We start from the raw sequence: 21,127 nt of genomic DNA on the forward strand, positions 1-21,127 counted from the left end.
ATATATATATATATATATATATATATATATATAATGTACAGCTACATGGACATGTACACATGCCTTAAGAATGCTTTAGAAATGTACAACGTTACATGTACATGTATATCACTGAAGCATTTGAAATCCAGTTATAAACATGTGTTCAGTGTAATGATGATCACTTTGTCATCCCAAACAGCTGTTAATTTGGACATGTTTTGATCGACGCTGTGTCCCAGGTGTCAAAATTCAACTCATAAGAACCGGCCCAGATAGCACAGTTGGTAGAGTGTCCGCTTCGGGACCGGTAGATCCAGGATCAATCCTTGATTAAGTCACACCTAAGACTTTAAAAGAGGAAGTTGTAAGTTCCACGCTTGGCGTTCAGCATGAAGGGGATAGTGCAACGACTGGTTGACCCGTATCAGTATTATGGCTCGGGCGGTGCGGCTTACTTGCCTTCGGTAAGTCGTCTCAGTGAAGCAGCACTAGATAAAAGAGCGGTGGAAATCCGTCCTGCAACAAGGAGGCATATTACACGTACATGCACCCTAAGGATTTCTTCGTCGTCATATGACTGAAAAATTGTTGAGTACGACGTTAAACCCCAAGCACTCACTCACTCGCTCACTCAACTTATAACATTGAAAACAGTGGCTAGATGTACATGTACATGTAATTAGGTTTTAAAATGAACAGCTATTTAAATTCTTTCGTGCTTTCAATGGTTCAGAGGTGCAGAGGCCAGATTTTCAGAAATGTATCTGAAATCAAGTCTAGATTACATGAAATATCACAACAAAATGGGAAATCCAACAACTCTAATGGGATTTTAATCCAGGCTGAATACCTGGAAGTGGCTGGGTTTCATAGCTAATGGTTTCATCTTCATGTACAGCACATGTGCTGTACCTGTTACCACCACATGAAGAAACACTTCATGTCAAAAGTCCTGAAATAACAGGTTTACCTAACATGTACACCTTCTTGGCCGTCTGACAATATATGAACCACTTTATCTGAATTTCATGATTATTCTTTTTTTGTGTGTTCCCTTTAAATTTATTGAGAATCCGGGTTCATTGTAAAACTGTACAGGGTTTATTAGCACATCTGTAATGGGAGACTCGATGACTAGCTACACAGAGTATCCAAATGACAATAGAGAGCATCATTTTCTTCCGTGACGTTGCACTGCATGTGTACTTCATATACAACAGGTTTTATGAGCACACATACACCGACAATTGTGACGTAATAAAGGAAAGATCAATAAGTTTAGAGAGTTTGGCGGTCTTGATACAGGCGGGAAGGAGTTTTAGGAGTTCCCCATAGGCTATGAACAGATGTGTTGTTACAGATGTAGAACAAAGACATGTTGTACATATACACGTAGCCTAACACCATGCACTGTTAATAATGTTAGGGGCATAGATGAACATGTGCCAGATGTCACTCGCATAGACCTAATTAACAGTTACTGTATGTAATACAAATCTGACTGGAGATTAGCCATGTAAAATTTACACATTGCTTTAAGTTGTATGCACACTCAGCCATTTGTCACACTGATTTCTAAAGATGGATGCAGATGGTACAGTTTTAGTTCATACAGTTTGCAGCTTACACATTTCAATTCTGTTGATTCAAGGCATTAATACACAGACATAAAAATTTAAGTAAACTCTAGTATACATGTGCTTTTACCAAACATTGTAAGTCTAACTTGTAAATCAAGGCTGTGTACAATCTTGTGCTATGATACTGTACTGGACCAGTGTCAGGACCAACAATAACATTGTGAGACATTTAATTAAAAAAAAGACACCTCTTGGGTAAAATTTTAGGTCATTTACTGTACAAAATTGGTAACAACTTAGTGCGTTTACTATATGCAGATTTTCAAACACTCTGTCTAGTACAGCGCTTGGAATTGGAATTTTCACCAATCTCTTTGTGCTTCAATGTGTACTGGATTTACATTGTCATTATCTATTGCATAGTCACAGTCACCACAGGTGTCGCCACATTGTCTACTTTCCACTGATCTACATGTATACATGCACATGCAGCACAATTAAAATGCAAATACACAGCTAAGCACTACTGATTAACCAATAGCCTTATCTTTTCATCCAAATGTATTCCCTATAAGTCCCATAATCACAGATCAAGCAGATCTACAGATCAAGTTACACATGTACGTTCAATATCAGTTCAATATTAAACTGCTATTATTGATATTCAAAATTCATGTCTTACTGTATCAATATCTATTTGTTCCTTTAACTACAATGTATGCACTGATTGTACACGAACTAACACCGCTTGTTTTTTTTATCCATCCCCTCCCTTTTTTTTACTTCTACCATGGAATTTATATTATAAATTTGTATATATTTTTTGTCTTATTAAGAAGGTTGTTTTGCAGAGCTATGGGTATCAAGGTAGAAAATCTCCTCACATGAAGGTTGTATCGTAATCATACTATCGCATAGGTGACAAAAGTACCTTGAAACTTCCAACAACAAAAAAAAGAACCATACATATGATACATGTCTTGTATATTTATTTATTTGATTGGTGTTTTTGCTATTCTCAAGAATATTTCACTTATGCGATGGCAGCCAGCATTATGGTGGGAGGAAACCGGGGAATGGGGTGGTGGGGCTGAAGCCCACAACCATCCGCAGGTTGCTTGCTCAACCTTCCCACTTATAGCGGAGATGAAGGTAGCATGAACTGACTTGAACTCATAGCAACCAGATTAGCGAGAGACTTCTGGGTCATTACGCTGCGCAACATGTACTGTATAAGCTAATTGTACAGTACCTTGTAAATTCATTGTACATGTACAGCAAAAAGATATCTGCTGTATTTGTGTCTGATCTTTCTCATCATTACACATACCTGTACTTAAACTCAGGTTATACTGTATGTACATATACAACAAAAAAAAAAATAAATAAATAAAAAAGCCCCTTCATAACAGCAAAATTTCCAATTGCTTGACAGCTAACAGACACACTGTAGTTGTTCACAGTGACACAATTTCGCAGTACCTTAATTTAATGCAAATGAATTCGCTGTTAACAATGTATAATGAACATGTACATACAGTGATGCGTACAGGTATGTATTACTCACACCTGTTTTGTTACCCCCAACTGGATTAAATGCTCGTGTCAAGGTCATATGGTAAAGACTGAAAGCTTCCTTCCACCCACTTTACCTGTACTAACACATTTTACTATTCAGCAGTTATATTAATATCAGATTAATTCATTGTTTTACCACAATGAGTTAATGAGGCTTTACCTCATCATATCTCAGCACACTTGAGGAATACCTGTCCAGTTCAGATATTAGCAGAGACTGCAGGAATGTAGCTGAGAATACCTGACTGGGAATGACATACCTGAGCACCTGAGTGACACAATTAGCTGCACAGATTTAGCTTGTGGTCACTTGCACAGTCAGCCATTGTCAGACTGTCACAAAATTATGTAGTCTTAACAAACCCATTCCACACAGCCCAGTTCATCTATTGTCTATGTCTACATGTATATATGTATAATATGATTTATTTGCACTTCCTACCTGGTACTCAAAACTGCCTCTTAAAGAATACAAATGCTGTCAACACAGATTTCCCTACATTCTTTACATGAATAGTATGTACTGTAATTCTTCAACCTTTTTGCATGTTTGCAAGGTGTTTATTCAAACATATTATGAATGCATTATTCTGTATAGACAGATAAAATTATCCTTTTGTAAAGCCCTGAAACTGACCAATATAATTTTGTCTTCAAACTCAAATTAAGAGAGTGCATAAATTACACTAAGATTTGCTCTGTTATACGCGAAAAGGTTAAGGAGTTAGGATATAGATATTTCTCTTTTAACAACAAGCGCCCCAACACAAATGACATTAATGAAATGAACAGTAAAAAATGAAACAAACAAAGTAGAAGTAGGGAGGGCAACACATACTTATACAGTGTTTCCTTCAAAATGATTACTACAAAGTTGAATAGTAAATCAAGCTGGAGAGCATTACAGGAAGAAGTACATGTACATCATTTACTCGACAAGCTTCTGTATAGGGTATAAGCTGCATTCAGATTTAATAACCATGCACTGAACATGTGTGATACGTAGAAGTTAAAGAATACCACATGGCCATTTCAGATTATACTGTTCTTCACAATGGCGGACTGTAATCTGCAATGACCATGTGACTAGCGATAATAACCTGAGCTACATGTATATGTTTACCCAACAGTTTTTTTTTTCTGATACTAATTATGGGTTAGAAATACATGTAATTTAGAATCACTATACATGTACACGTAAAAACTCTGACACCTAAACAGACAGGTACATGTATATACAGTACAAGACGTGGGAAGGTCTGCTAACAACTGGCCGGATGGTCGTGGGGTTTGAACTTTCACCCAGGCTCTACCCAGTTTCCTCCCATCATAATGCTAGTGGTCATAGTATAAGTGAAATATTCTTGAGTACGGCGTAGAACACCAATCAAATAAATAAGTAAGTGAACGTTGCAGTTTCTTTCATCCCCTGTTCTAGAATGCCTACTATTTCCCAGTAGAGCAGACAAAAGCAGTAGAGTTAGGGTTACATCATGATTTGCGAGGACTACATGTACAGTGTACATGTAGGTAACACTGCACTCGAGGGCCTGCTGTAATATTGTGTAATATTTTATAGCCAAAATGTCTCAAAATGAACCAATCAAAAACAGTACATGTACCACAGAAACCAGAACTTTCATAGATCATGGGGTCCACAAATGGAAATCCTGCTGGCTGATTTGTACAGGCGTGATGATTTAAAAAAAAAAAAGATGCTACATGTTTAGTATGTACAGAAGTAGGCTAGTGTAGATGTGCATGTACATAATACATTTATTGTCCACTACACTGATTTGACCTTCATTAGTTCCTCCTCTTGCGGTCCACTGGAAACAGTCCCCATTCATAACGATAACTCGTGTAGAGTTCAGACATGGCAGCATACATGTATGAGAACTACCAACTCACCCCCCTCCCTCACCCCCCAAATACCTGTATTCAAACATTTCACAGCCATTTCATTAGACATCTACTCAGTTGTGCAAGGAATAATGTGACAGCAATACATCTTGGAAGGGGCATTCAGTATAAATGTACTATGGTAGTATCATCAGGAAGACACCCTAGTGACAATGGACCATCTAAAAGCATGTACAATATCATGTACAGAACAAGTCCTCAATATGTGACTGACCATCATCGACAGTGGTCAGTACCTAATTCTCAAGCCTCATCTAAACTTTTGACCCAATCTCAAGTGTTCTCAAGTAATTCAGGAAATGTCAACTTACCGGTAATACAGGCAGATGTACTTGTACTTCAGACAGTTTGATATTATCAACTCTGTGGGCAATGAGTACCATTTGAAATACAAATGTCAAAACTGTAATGTATTTTGCCATTTCAACACTTTTCGAATGACACAATTTGGTTGATTCTGATTTATTCATCCAGCTTATATGTTATAGGACCACTGTTTGTGGTTTGTTTCAAGCCTTGCACAAAGATTTATTGTGAACTTTAAGCAATTTCTCGTTATAGAGACTTAGACGTAGAAATAATCTTAAAGATCTTCAAATGCCCATACATGTGCTTCTAAAAGAGCATTTCTACATGTACATACAAAACTTCACTTGAAATCCACTGTATCATATAACATAAAAATAATATAAATGTATTAGAACAATATTTCAACCTGCGGATCCTCATGAGTTTCCAACAGGTTCTTCCCAGTTTCCTCTTACCATAATGCTGGCTATTGCCGTATAAGGGAAATAGGAAGAAGTCCGACGTAAAACACCAATCAAATAAATAGAACAAAACAAAATATTTCTAATATACTGCATATATACATGTATATGTATGTGCAAGATACAGCTAAACAACTGTATTTATTCTGTCAACTCTAAACAAATGAGTCAGTCTACTGTCAATTTGGTCATTCTATCATCAATATGCCACATGATAAAAAATGAGCATGCCGGACATCCACTCTGAAGCATGGGAATTGGGTCTGCCTAGCTTCTTCAGTCTTAATACGGCCATTATCTGAAAGTATTCCATATCACAACACATCAAGGCACTCTCTATTTATAGGTAGCTTGACCTTGGATAATCAATATCAGCTACATGTACATTCAGCCACTGAGACGAAGGGCAGTTCAATGGGCAGACGGTGTTTCTTCATTTACTGCACTGCACCCGCATGTCGCCAGAGGGCTGCCCTTCAACAAGCCTGTCATGTGCACACGGCAACAGATCAATTGCATCTGTATCTCAATTGGTAGGCATAGAAACACTGCCTTCATGCATGCTTATAAAACCAATTCACTTACTATTTCACAAACCTTATGGCTTGGGGCATGTACATGTACATGAACATCACATACAATCAAGACTGTCAGTATAACGTATAACATCAGTGCTTACAACTCCAGTACTGGCACCTACATGCACAGCACAACATGCATGTGTATATATTTATATGTGTATATACACATATATAACAGAGCCAGGCTATACATATATATATATAACAGAGCCAGGCTATATATATATATATATATATATATAACAGAGCCAGTGCTTTCATAGTACAGTGGTTGTACGTGTTCAATGTTATCTGTCAAGGTACAACTATACATCATAATGCTAACCTATTTTCCATCTGAACACTAAATACACACAATGTGCACACAAGTGCATATAACATTTGCTTACAGGTTTAAGATGTGACATAAAATCAATGGATGCTTAAACTGTATTGTTTTTGTATATGAACAGTCAGCCAATGGTAACTGCTTCAATACATCTACCTTTCCACAAATGTATTCATGTTCCTGTACAGAAAGCAAGCTTCAAAGCCTATGCACATTACACTGTACATGCAGTGATGCTGAATTTGTGGCTAAAAATCACAATGCAACTTCCTGGTATATTTCAATATTTTTCCACAAGAAGTCACTTATAGCTCCATATACATAGTCATTCCATGGCTGGTACTGTGCGTTTGCTGTAATGACCTCACTATGTCTTTAAAGCCACATAGTATGCAAGTCTTGGGAATATTGCCAATTACATTGATTTTTTTCTGCGATATTTATAGCTACATGCACATACATGTAGCTATTTTCCTGCATACTATGTCAGGTTATGTTAATGGGAATATGTGAAGACGTAAATGCGCCATATTATAGTAGAAATATTCTTGTGCCCATGTCATTAGCCAATGTTATGTCAGGATATGGGGTTGATTATGTTGAACATGACCATTCCTACACACCTCTCCACTCATCACTGATTAATGTTACATGTAATCATAAACTTAATATGCTGCAACATACACACATGTACATCTGCAAGTACTTGTATACACATGTCACACCTGTTACACATGTAGCACTGTTACTGCATGTAGTAATGTGTTACATTTTGCCAACTCTTTCATTCCTTCAAAGTACAGTGCATATGAATAAGGCACATTCAACACTGTTTAGATGGAAACTCACATAAGTATAATCTCTATAAATCACAATGAATATTTTTAAGTTTACCTTCAGGTCACATCTAAGTAACAGGCTTACACGTACACACGTTTTTTTTCTTCTTTTGCCACTCACTTTTCACACCTGTCGTGCCTGCTTATACATTTTCTTTTAACCTGTCAGACAATAGTAGATAATATTTCTTTTCACATGGTGACACTAAAGCATCAAGGTCTACACTTTTTCTCTGAGATTACACCAAATACATGGTGTTACATAAAGCCTAGTGTATGTTGCACAGATAGTGCTGCATGCAAGTAGATACACGTAAATTTACATGTACATGTACTGTACATGTACAGCCTCAGACTGGCACACCTCTCCGGCAAGTGTCGCACTACTGCCAGGTCAGTATTGTGAAATGGGTCAATCTAGACAACAGTATACTGTCAGAACTATGTACCTCAGGATTAAGTGGATATCTTTATCATTCAATCTGGCTTTATAAGCCTGAAAGTGAACTTTACCCACGCCAGTGTAATTTCGGATAAAACTTGTGAGGTGACGCTTAGTAATGGTGGGGGTGGGGTAAGGAGTGCATGTACATGTAGGTAGTACAGGGGGTGGTAAAACAGAGAGATTAGGAAATGTCTACATTTATTTATTTATTTGACTGGTGTTTTACGCAGTACTCAAGAATATTTCACTTATGTGACGGTGGCCAGCATTATGGTGGGAGAAAACACACAACCATCCGCAGGTTGCTGACAGACTTTCCCACTTACGGCTGGAGAGGAAGCCAGCATGAGCTGGACTTCAACTCACAGTGACTGCTGTCTATAATAAAAATATGTATGATAATGTATGCACATGTACACAGTTTAAACATGATCATACCAGTGTGGATTGTGAAATGCATGTCATTCATGTACACTGTAGGTAATCTATACTTTCGCTGTATAGCCATGTCTCTGTAGTGTAATAGTATACAGCTAGTGCAAAGAAAAGCACCTGTTGTGAGCCACTACATGTACATGTATACATTACTGAAAATGTTGTTATGTGGATATATGTACATGCACTATTTTCTGATCACACATGTGCAATGTACTAGAACATAGTACATGTAATGTATGTGAGTCGTACAATGTTAACCATGCAGCTTTTGCTGCAGAATACAACATCAAAATGTGCGTTCAACGTACATCCCAGCACAGTGACTTATTGTTTTAAACCTTGCACACATACACGTACGAAGCTTAAACCCACCTTACAAATCTATCCTTTGTCTCGTTCTTTTTACATGTATATACATCTGACGTGTATGACTGGAAAATATATAGTGTATTAGCCCACATGTAAACAGTCAAGAGCGGAGATTACCTGCACATGATTTTTAACGCACAGGTGAGACAGTTGAAGAAATGCCCAGAAGATATGTACACAGAAGATAATACAGTCCAGAAAGTATAAACTGAGATACCCAGTCTTCCACACATTGAAAGCATTGAGACTTGGCACAGGCAATCGGCAAAAAGGGCCAAGTTAAAATCCCACAACCACCTGTAAACAGTGACAGATCCATGGGTATAATTGTACTAGTTAGAACTATTGACAGCTTTAGATGGGAGAGATAAGATGTCAAAAGACTAACAACAGGGTCACCCATGGGTATCCAGGGAAGACAATGTCAACAAGGTACTGCCAGTTTTCAGTTTCTGTCCCATGGATCATGTCACTTGTTCAGCAGTCGCAGCATGTGGGGTTCATGATAAATTTACATGTACACGCAAGTGACAGGTTCTGAACACTGGCTGTCTCATGAGTAAAATACATACATGTACACAGTTATAAATCTATCACAACAGGTATTCCATTACACAATAAGAGTGAGATGCCACAATGCATGAGGCAACAATGTAATTTTAACAAAGAAGCTGAAGGTCATGTTCATGGCAAAGTATACATACAACATTAGGAGGTAGATCTAAATGTACAGTATAATAAATATATCAGCACTGAGATATACATGTACATGTAAAGGCCCGCTACAAGGTCACAAGCTCAGACAACATACATGTACATCTACATAATGCTTCAATTGACACAACCCAACAAGCAAACGGACAACTGAAAAACTAGTCACATTATTTATTTCCCATTAAGGTGGGAAGAAACCAGGCAGAGCTCGGGGGAAATCCACCACCAATGGCAGGTTGCTGGAAGACTTTCCCACGTTCAGCACTTGCATTTGTTCATCACAAGAATGAACTAATCCACTCCCTGAAAAATTTGCGGACATTAACCATATAACCGGAGCTGTGAGAGGTGGACCTGAGCCTTATTGGCCAAGGGATGATGGGGGCCTTAGAGTCCACACTGCACTATTAAAACTAAACAACACAAAAATACTTTCAAAAGAACATTAGGCATTTAAAATGACACCCTTCATGCCAACAATTAAAATTTTCTTATAAGGAATTAATTAAAGTTCACAAAAAACTCTCCAGCCCTATAAGGTGGATAAATCCAGCAGAACCTGTCACCTGAAAACTGCTAAACTTGAAATACAGCATCTAATACAACAAATCTGATTTCAAAGTTGTCTATTTTTATGTAACATGTATACAAGATGTAGACAGTTTGTGTAGATGTTTGCATCCACAATTTCAAATATTTAATTTTTAGCTGGCTTCATCATGCACTGAGCTTTGTGTTAAGAGTCCAATATACATGTATCTAGCATGTAATCGGAGCATCAACACAGGCAAAATCTGATACCCTTCAACACCCAGAATTCACTGATTTCACAATGACATCTTGAAGGCTTTTGTGAATTCAAATCAACTGAAGTGTAAAAACATATTATAATCACCACCTGAACGAATGAAAGAGGGGCAAACTTTGGAAATCGGCTGAGACAACATGGAAATTGACTCCAAGCATACTGCAGACAATCAGGAAGCCCATCTCAAAAGGTACTGTATATCAATCTGATCTGACTTTAAATGGTGACATGACAGGGTCACTCATGTAAAACATATTAACTGATGAAAAGACTTCCCTACAAAGCCATCATTCAAAGCACCATGAGATCACATAAAAATCATCAGATCTCTGAACCCCTGGGTTACATAATGAAAATTCATCATGGAATCTTAAATCTGACCTTTGGCCCAGAGCTACATGTACGAAATACTGATTAAGTGCCTGAGGCATCAACTAAGATGAAAATGCATACAAAAAGCCATGATTTGCATACTACACAACACAAACATAGGGTGTACAACAACAACTCCATCATAATCACTGCTCATCGCATGCAAATGTATACTTAATACGGATGCATGTGTACATATGTAGATGCATGAGCAACTGATTCATACGGCTAGCAATGCTTGTTAGACATTATTTAAATACATCAACAATGAAAACAAAACAATAGGTTTGCTTTTTCATAAAGTAGAAGTACTGTACAAGTGTCATTATGTACATTATTTATCAGTCATACAAGTTTTCCTTTATCAGAAAGTTAAGGAATTAAGCAAACTTTTAATATTATTTAGGTTTGCAATTGACTATGTAAATGTAAGGAACTAAACATGTCATGATGCTGGGACAATATAGTTCTAAAATAAATGATAATGATACTAAATATTAAACTATTTGTAGCAGACTCTTGTTTACAGTTGATTGCAGCTGACAAGCTTTTTACTTTGTTTTCATGTCACCGATTTCATGTAAATGCATGTACAGTTGCTGAGTTGACCAAGTGTAGAATGTTAAAAATTACAATTCTGACAAGTTCCTCAATCTTTTCACAATTTCTATATGATAAAAAGAATAAAATTTTACAATTCACGTAACATGTGAGAAGGTTGACGATTTTTCAGTATTGCAGGTGTGTAAGAAAACTGTTGAATTGTCAATTTATAGGATGTTCAATTCATTACAGTCAGTGACACACAGGTACACGCAGATTCCAGGCAGTGAAACCTATACACTTCCATATCTGATATCAAACTTGTCTCAATCCTATATACAAGTACAGGTACCATGTTCCATATAACAGACAATGCGCTTGGCCAATACACTGTCTTTGTACTGGAGTGCTGGTTTGTGTACAATGCATTGTTTCAAAATCGGTAGTCTACTAGACAAAGATCAATATGATATGTCTTCTTAGTACATGAATCTTCCACGAACGTACAAAAGCTCTAGCTGTGAAAAGTATTTTTTTTAAGCAAAATCCTTCATACTTACGGCTGCATACTGCATGTTCACGCGTACGGTATCCATTGCTATTCACGAAGCTCAAACTTAACTTGAAAAACCTAGTTAATGGAACAAAAAATGCCTCCTTCCTGTTAAAAATAAAGACCACAAATACTGCCCGACCAGTTGATAATCTTATGTCCTTGTTTTATCTAGCCTCACTGCCTGTACAATACAAGTGAGGACCTTTGTGCATTGGGGCCAGGGGGTGGAGCCATGGACTATGAGACATGAAAGGAACACAATCTGGCCACTGACAAACACAACAACAACAAAACATACCACCTGACCTGGGATGTATAAACATCTGCTCTGTACTATATATATATAATGCAAATAAACATGCTAAGTGCAAAACATATACTGATTTTGGAGCACATCATTGTGAATTAATTTATTTATTTATTTGATTGCTGTTTTAGGTGATATATGTATTCAAGCATACAGTTCCCTTACAATGACGGCAGCCAGCATTATGCTAGGATGAAACCGGGCTCAAAACCCATGAGCATCCATAGTATGTTGGCTGATCTTCCCATGCATGACCAGAGAGAATGCCAGCATTAACTGGACTTGAACTCACAGTGATCACATTGGTGAGAGGCTCATGGGCCATTGTGCTCTGCTAGCACAGTAACCACTAGGCCATACAGGCCCTAATTCATGCCACTATAAATAAAAAAAACACCGCAAATGACCTAAAATTTTGCCATGAATAAGTTGCACATTTGTCTGATTCTGAGTGTTCTATTGATCTTAAAAGGGTGAGTTGAGGTTTGCTTGGAAGGAGGATGATATCCTACTGGAAAAGTATAAATTTCAGCACCAAAAGTATTGTTTAATAAGCTTTATTTCACTCAAAAAAAATGCATTTTTGGAGGCAAAGTTATAGGTCGTCTACCACAGTATATTTCAAAAATGATACATGTACATCCTGCGTACTTTACATTTTTCATAACTCACGTGTACATGTACGTGTACATTCATTTGGCACATTTAAACAGCCAGATGTACATGTATTTAAGAACATTTACACATGATGATGATGTATGTATATAATCAAATGTACATTGTACCTGTAGACTTTGGCTGGCTCAGAATCATGCCTCCCACTCTATCATGTTTTGTACAATTCTTTTGTCTGGTTGAATATATAGCGATGAAAATTTGCACATACAAGAAATTTTGCTACTTTGATCATTTTCCCAACTAGTGTTCCAGTGGATTCATCGTGGCGTCTTTTACTTGTAAGAAAATGTCAAATTACTTCAAAACATTGCTTCGTCTGAAAATCGAGTCTACATAAAATGTACCAGACTTCCTGTACGAGACTTTTCTTGTCACAAAAATAGATTATCCTGTTCCATGACTCTAGGAATATGGTATTCGTTGGCAGCGAAACGAAAAATATTGATCATTCAAAATGACTGGCCCACTTGAATTTGGGTTTAAAAAACAATCGACTAATGGATCCATAACCGACCCAAGCAATGAGGCTAATCCAACAACAACGTCAGCTACACAACGATATTTCAAGGGAGATAGGAAGCGATGTATTGCACAATGTGTGAAAATTACAGCCACTGCAAATAACCTCTCTGGTAAGTTATTAAAACAGATATATGAGAAAACATAGCTCTGTAGGGCTGTGAATACGTATACTATCACAGCCCTGTCTTGTTCCATAAGCTTACCTTGAATACCTCTGTTCTTCTCTGGCTGGCTTTAATATACTACTGCTGGGAACCAAATAATTTGTTTGTTCATAGTCATGGTTGTCTCAGCTATCAATTCCAGGTAGGTGTTCCTGTGTGACATCACTAGTAAAACCAAACAAGTATAAGACTAGTGGAAACTGGATAAATTCTAACTCCAACAGCCATGGTTGAATGCATACTCCTCACAGTGAAGCAAATCATGTACAGTTATCAGTGCCAATATCAGGTAAGTGAGACATTTTGACACGCATACTAATTGTTTAGGATCAGTCTCACCATTAAAGACATAAAAGGAACCCATAATCAACATTGATGAAAAAAAAAAAATTCTCAAACAGTTAAAGAATACATTAAACAAGATGTACAAAATATACTAGTTGCTAGTAATGTCAGTAGTTATCTCCCTTGTAAGGACTGTGAGGAGTATGCATTCAAACATGGCTGTTGGAGTTAGAATTTATCCAGTTTCCACTACTCTCATACTTGTGTGGATTTATTAGTGATGACACATGGGAACACCTACCTGGAATTGATAGCTGAGACGACTACAACTACAAACAAACAAATTATTTGGTGCCCAGCAGTAGTATATAAAGGCCAGCAGGAGAAGAACAGAGGTATTCAAGGTAAGCTTATGGAACAAGACAGGGCTGTAATAGTACACATAATCACAGTCCTACACAGCGAGAAATTTTGTCCCGTGAGTTGCTCTCTTTTAGGGGAACTTTTAGGGATGAACAGGACAAATGCAATGCTGGTTTTACTCCTCCATGTAATATTTATCCCTGCTACATGTATATCTGACACAAATATATGACACTAGCTTACTGCACAGGAATGATCATCCAGAAAATTAAGCAACAAGCGGATAGAGACAACAGATAGATGAGGGAACCTGAACGGTTTTAAACTTCAATCCTTGTGAACTTAATGGTTTGTTGTTACTGACTCCACACTACGCATGTATGTGGTGTGCGCACAGATTATAACATACTAAATGTACATGTACACTTCATATGTACATGTATGCTAGTTATACGTGTAGCCATGTGCAAATATCCAACAGTGATCTCCTTCTGAAACCGTAAATGGTTTGTACACTATCATACCACATGTTGAGTACTGGTCAAAGAAATTCAAGGCAGTGAACTGTTAAAAATCTGGAAGTGGCCAAATTATGCAATATTGAGTAAGCCTTATACAGATTTTGAGGAAATTAGACTTGAATTCTCAATAAATCTTTCATCTTTGTGACAAAATGCATGCAGACAAAGTGCATTCCCACTAAGCAGTGCAGTTTCATGTACTTCTCTTGGACCCAATGCTGAGGATATTATTTTGCTAATTTCTAAAAAAAACTTTAATATTTACACTTTGAACATGTTCATATGGTCTGAACGCCATACCAGCATTTACATGTTATCGTATCAGCATTTTTCAGACTCAGAGAATTAAAAAAAACAAATGCAGGAATTTGAAACCAGCAACACAAATTTTCACTATCAGACTATACTTTCCAACAACACAAAGGGTTAATAAAATGGAGCATACAAGTACATGTGTAGGTGTAATCAGAATCAAGGAAGTCCATACTTCCTGCCATGCTGTCCTCTGCGGAACAATGGGCTAAACTAAATCTATTCACAAATTTATCCGCCAGGCCTCTTATTCAGCCAGAATACATTCAAGGCATGAAACTTCTAAGAACATTAAACACCCAGAAAGGCTTAGAAACGTACTGTCTAATTTGAGCGCATAACATGGGTGGGGGTGGTGCTCAATAAGATAGTGATTATCATGGCTGCACAAGTTTTAAATGGACATACATGTATAAACCTAACAAATGGATTCTAGTGCAATATTTCATGTAACCCATTCCAACTAGCATAAATTAACTGTTTTTATGATAAGGTTTGTGGATTTGTGGAACAACAAGAAGATCATGTTTTAAAGGGAAAGGCAAACAAACTCCAATGTATTTGACATACTGAACTGCTCAATGTCATCTCAGCTTAGAATTAACACTTCAGTACCTTAGAAGTTCTCTGATGTCACCTGTTGACCAAAGTTACATTTTAAAGAATGCTTTCACTGCCCAAAAGGATCGTCTCCCTTTTGCTGTGGGGGACACATCGGCACCCAGGGTGTTCAAAAAGGGCAAGTGGCAGGCTGCAAATAGCTGTCTACTACCGTCCCCATAGCCACCTACTTTGAATATTCTTACTATTTAAATCAATAGTAATTGATTTATGTATTTATTTGATTGGTGTTTTACATCGTCCTCAAGAATATGTCACTTTGACGACAGCGGTCAATAGTAATCGTGACGGAACAAAATGACATTGTAGAATTTGTGAAGCCCTGATTCTGGAAGTGGGTAAGCTGCATTTACATGATTGCATATTTACTGTGTCGATACGTCAGACTGAATTTCACATTTAAGCGGAATTCTATTTCAGGATTTAGACGTTGAACAGAGGATGTAAACAATGAGTCTACAGCAGGAAGTACATTAGGCAGCAATTATATGTGCATTACTATGAACAGAACTATTAAGTCAAAAGCAAAGCATTACATTATATGCTGAAGTCAAGAGACAATGAGACTTAATGAAACTTAATGAAACGTTATTCAAGTGTTCAAATATAAATATAGTTAAACACAGATGCATCTATGATCAAAACCAACACAAGGTTAGTCACCAAGGGTGCACTTTCTTCTTCAGTAAAATGTGCAAATTTCACCACAAGCTACAAGTACAGTATATGTCCAATAGAAAACCACCTAATACAACTTTGTTAATGATTGAAGTATTCTATATCTACAAGGCAAGAAGTATACTGTTGATGAAATATGATATGCGTTCACAGATTTCTCTGATAATGAAGTAATCTCTGTATTACTTTGAAGAATTAGTCTTTGCTTTACAGGCAGAATGAATCCTTTCACATTTTCTTCAGTGGGAATAAAGATGAATATAAATCTGAAAACAATCTAATTTGTGCCAAATGCAGACTGTCCTAGCAGTTTTTCCTGTTCAAGACAATTTATCTGATCAGAAACCCTTTAAATACATACACGTATTCTGAAATCTTAAACAACACCCCCCACCACCTCCCCAATAAAGATTAGACAAAAGAAAAAGCTGGATTCACAATTTTAATTTTATTCCATTTTTTACAATTTTTTGGTAAAGCACAAAATAAAATTAGTGTGGCTTCATGCATATTTATGTACAGTAAGTGATCAACGTTTGATTTAAGTTTTATCAGTTACTACAGCAACGTCTCATGATTCCATGACTGTGATCCATTACACATGCAAACTGTACTACCTGGTCACACTCATTTATTTAATTAATGATTTACTAATTATTTACTTAATTGGTGTTTTATGCCATACTCAAGCATATTTCACTTATACTGGTGTGCTAACCACCTCGGCCACAAACGTTTGAAACAGAGCACACATGTACAATGCATATGACCACTCCTGTTAACCAAAACGTCAAGAGACCATCCCTACACTTCCTCAGACCATATCCCTCTTAACTATTAATTTGTTATCAAATGTGGATATGGGTGTCTCCAGTGCAGATTTAACAGAAAAACTTCTAGCCAGTTCAAATACATGGACAAAATGTGTGAAGATTATTTATGAAAACCAATCAAGTTAAAATCAGGTTACATGTAGTGATAAAGAATTAAGTCTTTAAAATAAACAATATCTTTTACATGTCAGTGGGACAATAACAAAAGCTCAATTTTCTTATCCTTCACGGCAGAAAGATTTTATTCACAAAACTCCACCTCCCATATGATAATTTCACAATACTACCAGCACAAGGTTCAAGTTAGTAAAAGTGCCATGTTAGTGGATGACTGGGCAAAACTAGGTCACTGTGTCAGTCGGAGGTTTGAAACATTAAGAGTGTTTGAACAAATCAGGACAAAATGCACATGGCATATGAATAGTTATACAGTTCAATATAAAATAAGTGTGTCTAATATAGATGTGACAATTAATGAAGAATGGTTAGAATTACACATGAACTGAAGTGTATAAATTAGAGCATTAATGGTGCTATATTTGAACTAGACATGTATGTCTATATGTAGCTCCTTAATAGTATTATATGTCATGTTAACAGAGTTCTATCAAGACAAGTGATGTTCGTGTTAAATATAGAGCTTCCAATCAATAACAGCTAGCCATGACATATAATGAAGAAATAATGGCAAAGTCACAGTTATTAGACGCTTAATGAAGTACATGACTTTAAGGGACTGTTCAACTGGGCAATAATAAAGAAATTCCAACCTCTGGCACCGTAGCGGATGGCTTAAGTCAGCCATGAATCGAAGGTACCAGATATTATTAAGCATGCATGTATCTAAACTTTTGAATACTAGGGTGGTTAATCTGTTTTTGTGAAATAGATTATTTTATTATAATAATTTTAGCACAAATTGTACAATATTAGCCTATGTGCATAAACAAGAACATGTATCATACACTGAACTGATCATGGATGTGATAAGAAAAAATAAACAGCCCTGGCTGCATATATATGCAGTACAAATTATCTGCAAATAATGCTAACCGCTAAAGACAGTTACTAATGACTGTGAGCCTTATGTCAAATAGATGTAGGCCTGTTTTGCAATGTACATCAATTCTGCAGGGTTAAAAATGGTGAAATAAGAAAGCACTAAGTCTGTCAGATACATCATCAGTTGCTAAGGTCATGTGGAGTAATGATAGAAACCATGTGGGACGGCAGACCGGCATCCTTAACTTCATCTTCCCTTTGCCTTTGCTATTTGGAAACTGTCAGTTATGACTCATTCACTATCAGATGTAAAAGATGTTGGCCAAAAATGATAGTGATATCATTTCTCCAAATCGTATCCCTTGAAATGAACTCGAGAGATAATGATCTAGTTTGAAGGCAATGCCTGTCTTGTCACAAAAATCTAACACAATGCCTGGTTCCATCCTGAATTAAGCTCCAGGTTGCCGCATTGATAAATAGGCTCGCGGTAAAATCATTCCCCGGATAACACGGGCATTGCAGTCGACAGACGAGCCGTCTGCCCTGATTTCAAGATCATTTGTGATTTCACTCTCAAAGACAAAGACATTTCAATTCAGACTTACCCAAAGTTCGGTTCCCCAACTCATGACTGCATCGGTAATCAGTAGTCCAACAACTTCCTGAAATAAGGAATAGATCTACAATAATTTGAAGATAGACGTTTTACATGCACAACGACAACATTATAGATTCAGTATGGCCGCCAAATACCGTAATGACTCACGAAATCTCGCCGAGGAACGAGATGTCCTAAACGCGCAGAGAAAAGACACATAAAATGCGTGAAGTTGTCTATATATTTCGCAATAATTGAACAGGACATCATTAAGGACAAAATAATCTATCACAACTCTGTACATGATAGAGTTTAATGCAGAAAGTAAACACAAATAACTACTTACATGAGTGAAGAACATAGAAGGGAAATGAAGGGACGGGGAGGGGGGGGGTCTTGGGGGCCATCACACATTAACACCAATACTCCCAGTGTGTTCGATGGTCTGTAGATCATTTATTACAGTCATTAAGCAGATGAGGTCGCTGGTTCGAAACTCATTAAGGCCTTAGTCAGTATTCAGTGGTGAAAATTGTGGTGTACCCAGAAAGTGGTATATGTGATAGCCTGCCATTACTTACATGCTACACAAGTTTGAGATGTATGCAAGTTCAATACCTGCCTTGGACAGGGAAGTTTTTGATTTCAAGGATCTCTGAGTTCAGTTCCAACTGAGGCTGGATTCCTCCCCAGCCGTACGTGGAAAGGTCTGCCAGCAACTTGTGGATACAGCAATGATGAGTTCATTGGCCGCCATAGTATAAATGAAATATTCTTGAGTACGGCATAAAACACCAATCAAATAAATAAATAATTAAATCATAACCCTTAGGCTGTGTTTGGTTTCCCCCAACTTGATTGTACCATAATACTGTTGTATAACAAGTGAAATATTCTTAAGTGTGCCAATACAAAAAGCCCAAATTAAATAAATAAATTGTATGATCTGAACTTAAAACACATCTTGTCAAATGTTCTCTTTCTCTTTCTGTTTATGTTAGGACATATGAAAATTCCAGTTATAATTGCAGTTAAACTCCTCTCAGACCATTTCTTCTTAAGTGACAACTTTGATATATTCAGTGTACAAATTATTCTGCTTAGTGAGAAAGACAAATAGGGCCTACACAGACAATTCCATTCTGATGTGTTATGAAATTATCCTAGTATTTATATTCCACTTTTTAAAAAAAAAAACATTACCTGGAGGAAGTAAATCATGTAATATACCTGGTTTATGATGGCTGGGAAAGGCCACAGTAAGAGTCCAGTAATAGTAAGGGCGATGAAGCGAAGGGGCCAAGTTGCGATGCGAAGGAGCGAAATAACGATGTGAAGGGGTGAAATTGCATTGGGAAGAGGCGAAGAAACAATTATCCAAAGTTACGATGCATAGTGACAAAGTTGATATAGGTTATGGGGCGAAGTTACACTGTGAAGTTGCAAAGTTGCATCGACTTTGCCCTTTTGCATCGCAACTTCACCCCTTTGCATCGCAACTTCGCCTCTTTGCATCATCGCCCTTGGCATTACTGGAGGCATACTGTGGCCCTTATAAGCCACCATACTGGTTAGTTTTTTTTCTTTGGTGCTGTGCTTTTTTTTTTTTTTTTTAACTATATATACATCAGTCAGCGTATCTATCAAGGGGAATAGCCCTTATGTTAAAATTGCTGATTGGGACATATATTACAGTTGCCTCCCCTGAAAATAAGAATTTCAATACAGCACTGACAAATTTTAACAGGAAATAATACGGCAAGTCCTTATATCATTACGGGTACATTAAATATGTTAGTAACATGGTGTTCTGTAGTAACTTCATGCATACTGTCAAGTTCATAAGTGAATACATGATAATTTGGGGCATTAGCTTAATTCTACAGAACTGAATTATGCTCAGCTATATAGGGCCTATAGGCCTATGCATCTCACACATTTACGTTTTCTGTATCTAAGCACCTGCCTTGTGTCTCAAATACGGCCAATATTTTTGAACCAAAAAGAAAACTTAATAAACATGGATGATATTCCATAACATTCAAGAATGTTATACTTGATTATGGAACCTGTTGAAACACTAAATCAACATCATGGACAAACCAAGCGTGAGCCAAAGGCATAATATTCTATAATATTACCAAAGTCAACATTAAAACATGAATATACATTAGATAGGTAGGCCTTAATCGCCTTTTTTGTTTTTTCTGTTATAAGAGCTTTTTAAAACTCAGCGCACAACTTGATAAGCATTATTTGTAACGTCATACTTGGAAAATTACCTAGTACTTTTAATCAGTTTATTAACTTAATTTTTGTATTTATTATAACTTTTTTTATTTTTAGATTTCATAAGTACTTTAAAGTCACACATGTAAGTGACGTATTATATATTGTCCACTTACGTCCGGGTA

At 36.9% G+C, this 21,127-nt stretch overlaps 1 protein-coding gene across 2 annotated transcripts in view; it reads right to left on the minus strand.

Annotated features, from left to right (window-relative positions):
- Window positions 1-18,852, minus strand: part of LOC135480566 (formin-binding protein 1-like) — a 56,086-nt gene extending 37,234 nt beyond the window's left edge. For both annotated transcript variants that reach the window (XM_064760430.1, XM_064760429.1), the window contains exon 1: window positions 18,721-18,852. In XM_064760430.1, coding sequence (XP_064616500.1) covers window positions 18,721-18,744 — 24 coding nt within the window. In that variant the 5' untranslated portion in view covers window positions 18,745-18,852. The remainder of the gene's footprint in view (window positions 1-18,720) is intronic.
- Between the last annotated feature and the right edge of the window lie 2,275 nt (window positions 18,853-21,127).

The sequence above is a fragment of the Liolophura sinensis genome, chromosome 13 (assembly GCF_032854445.1).
Source record: "Liolophura sinensis isolate JHLJ2023 chromosome 13, CUHK_Ljap_v2, whole genome shotgun sequence".
In the NCBI taxonomy this organism is placed as follows: Eukaryota; Metazoa; Mollusca; class Polyplacophora; order Chitonida; family Chitonidae; genus Liolophura; species Liolophura sinensis.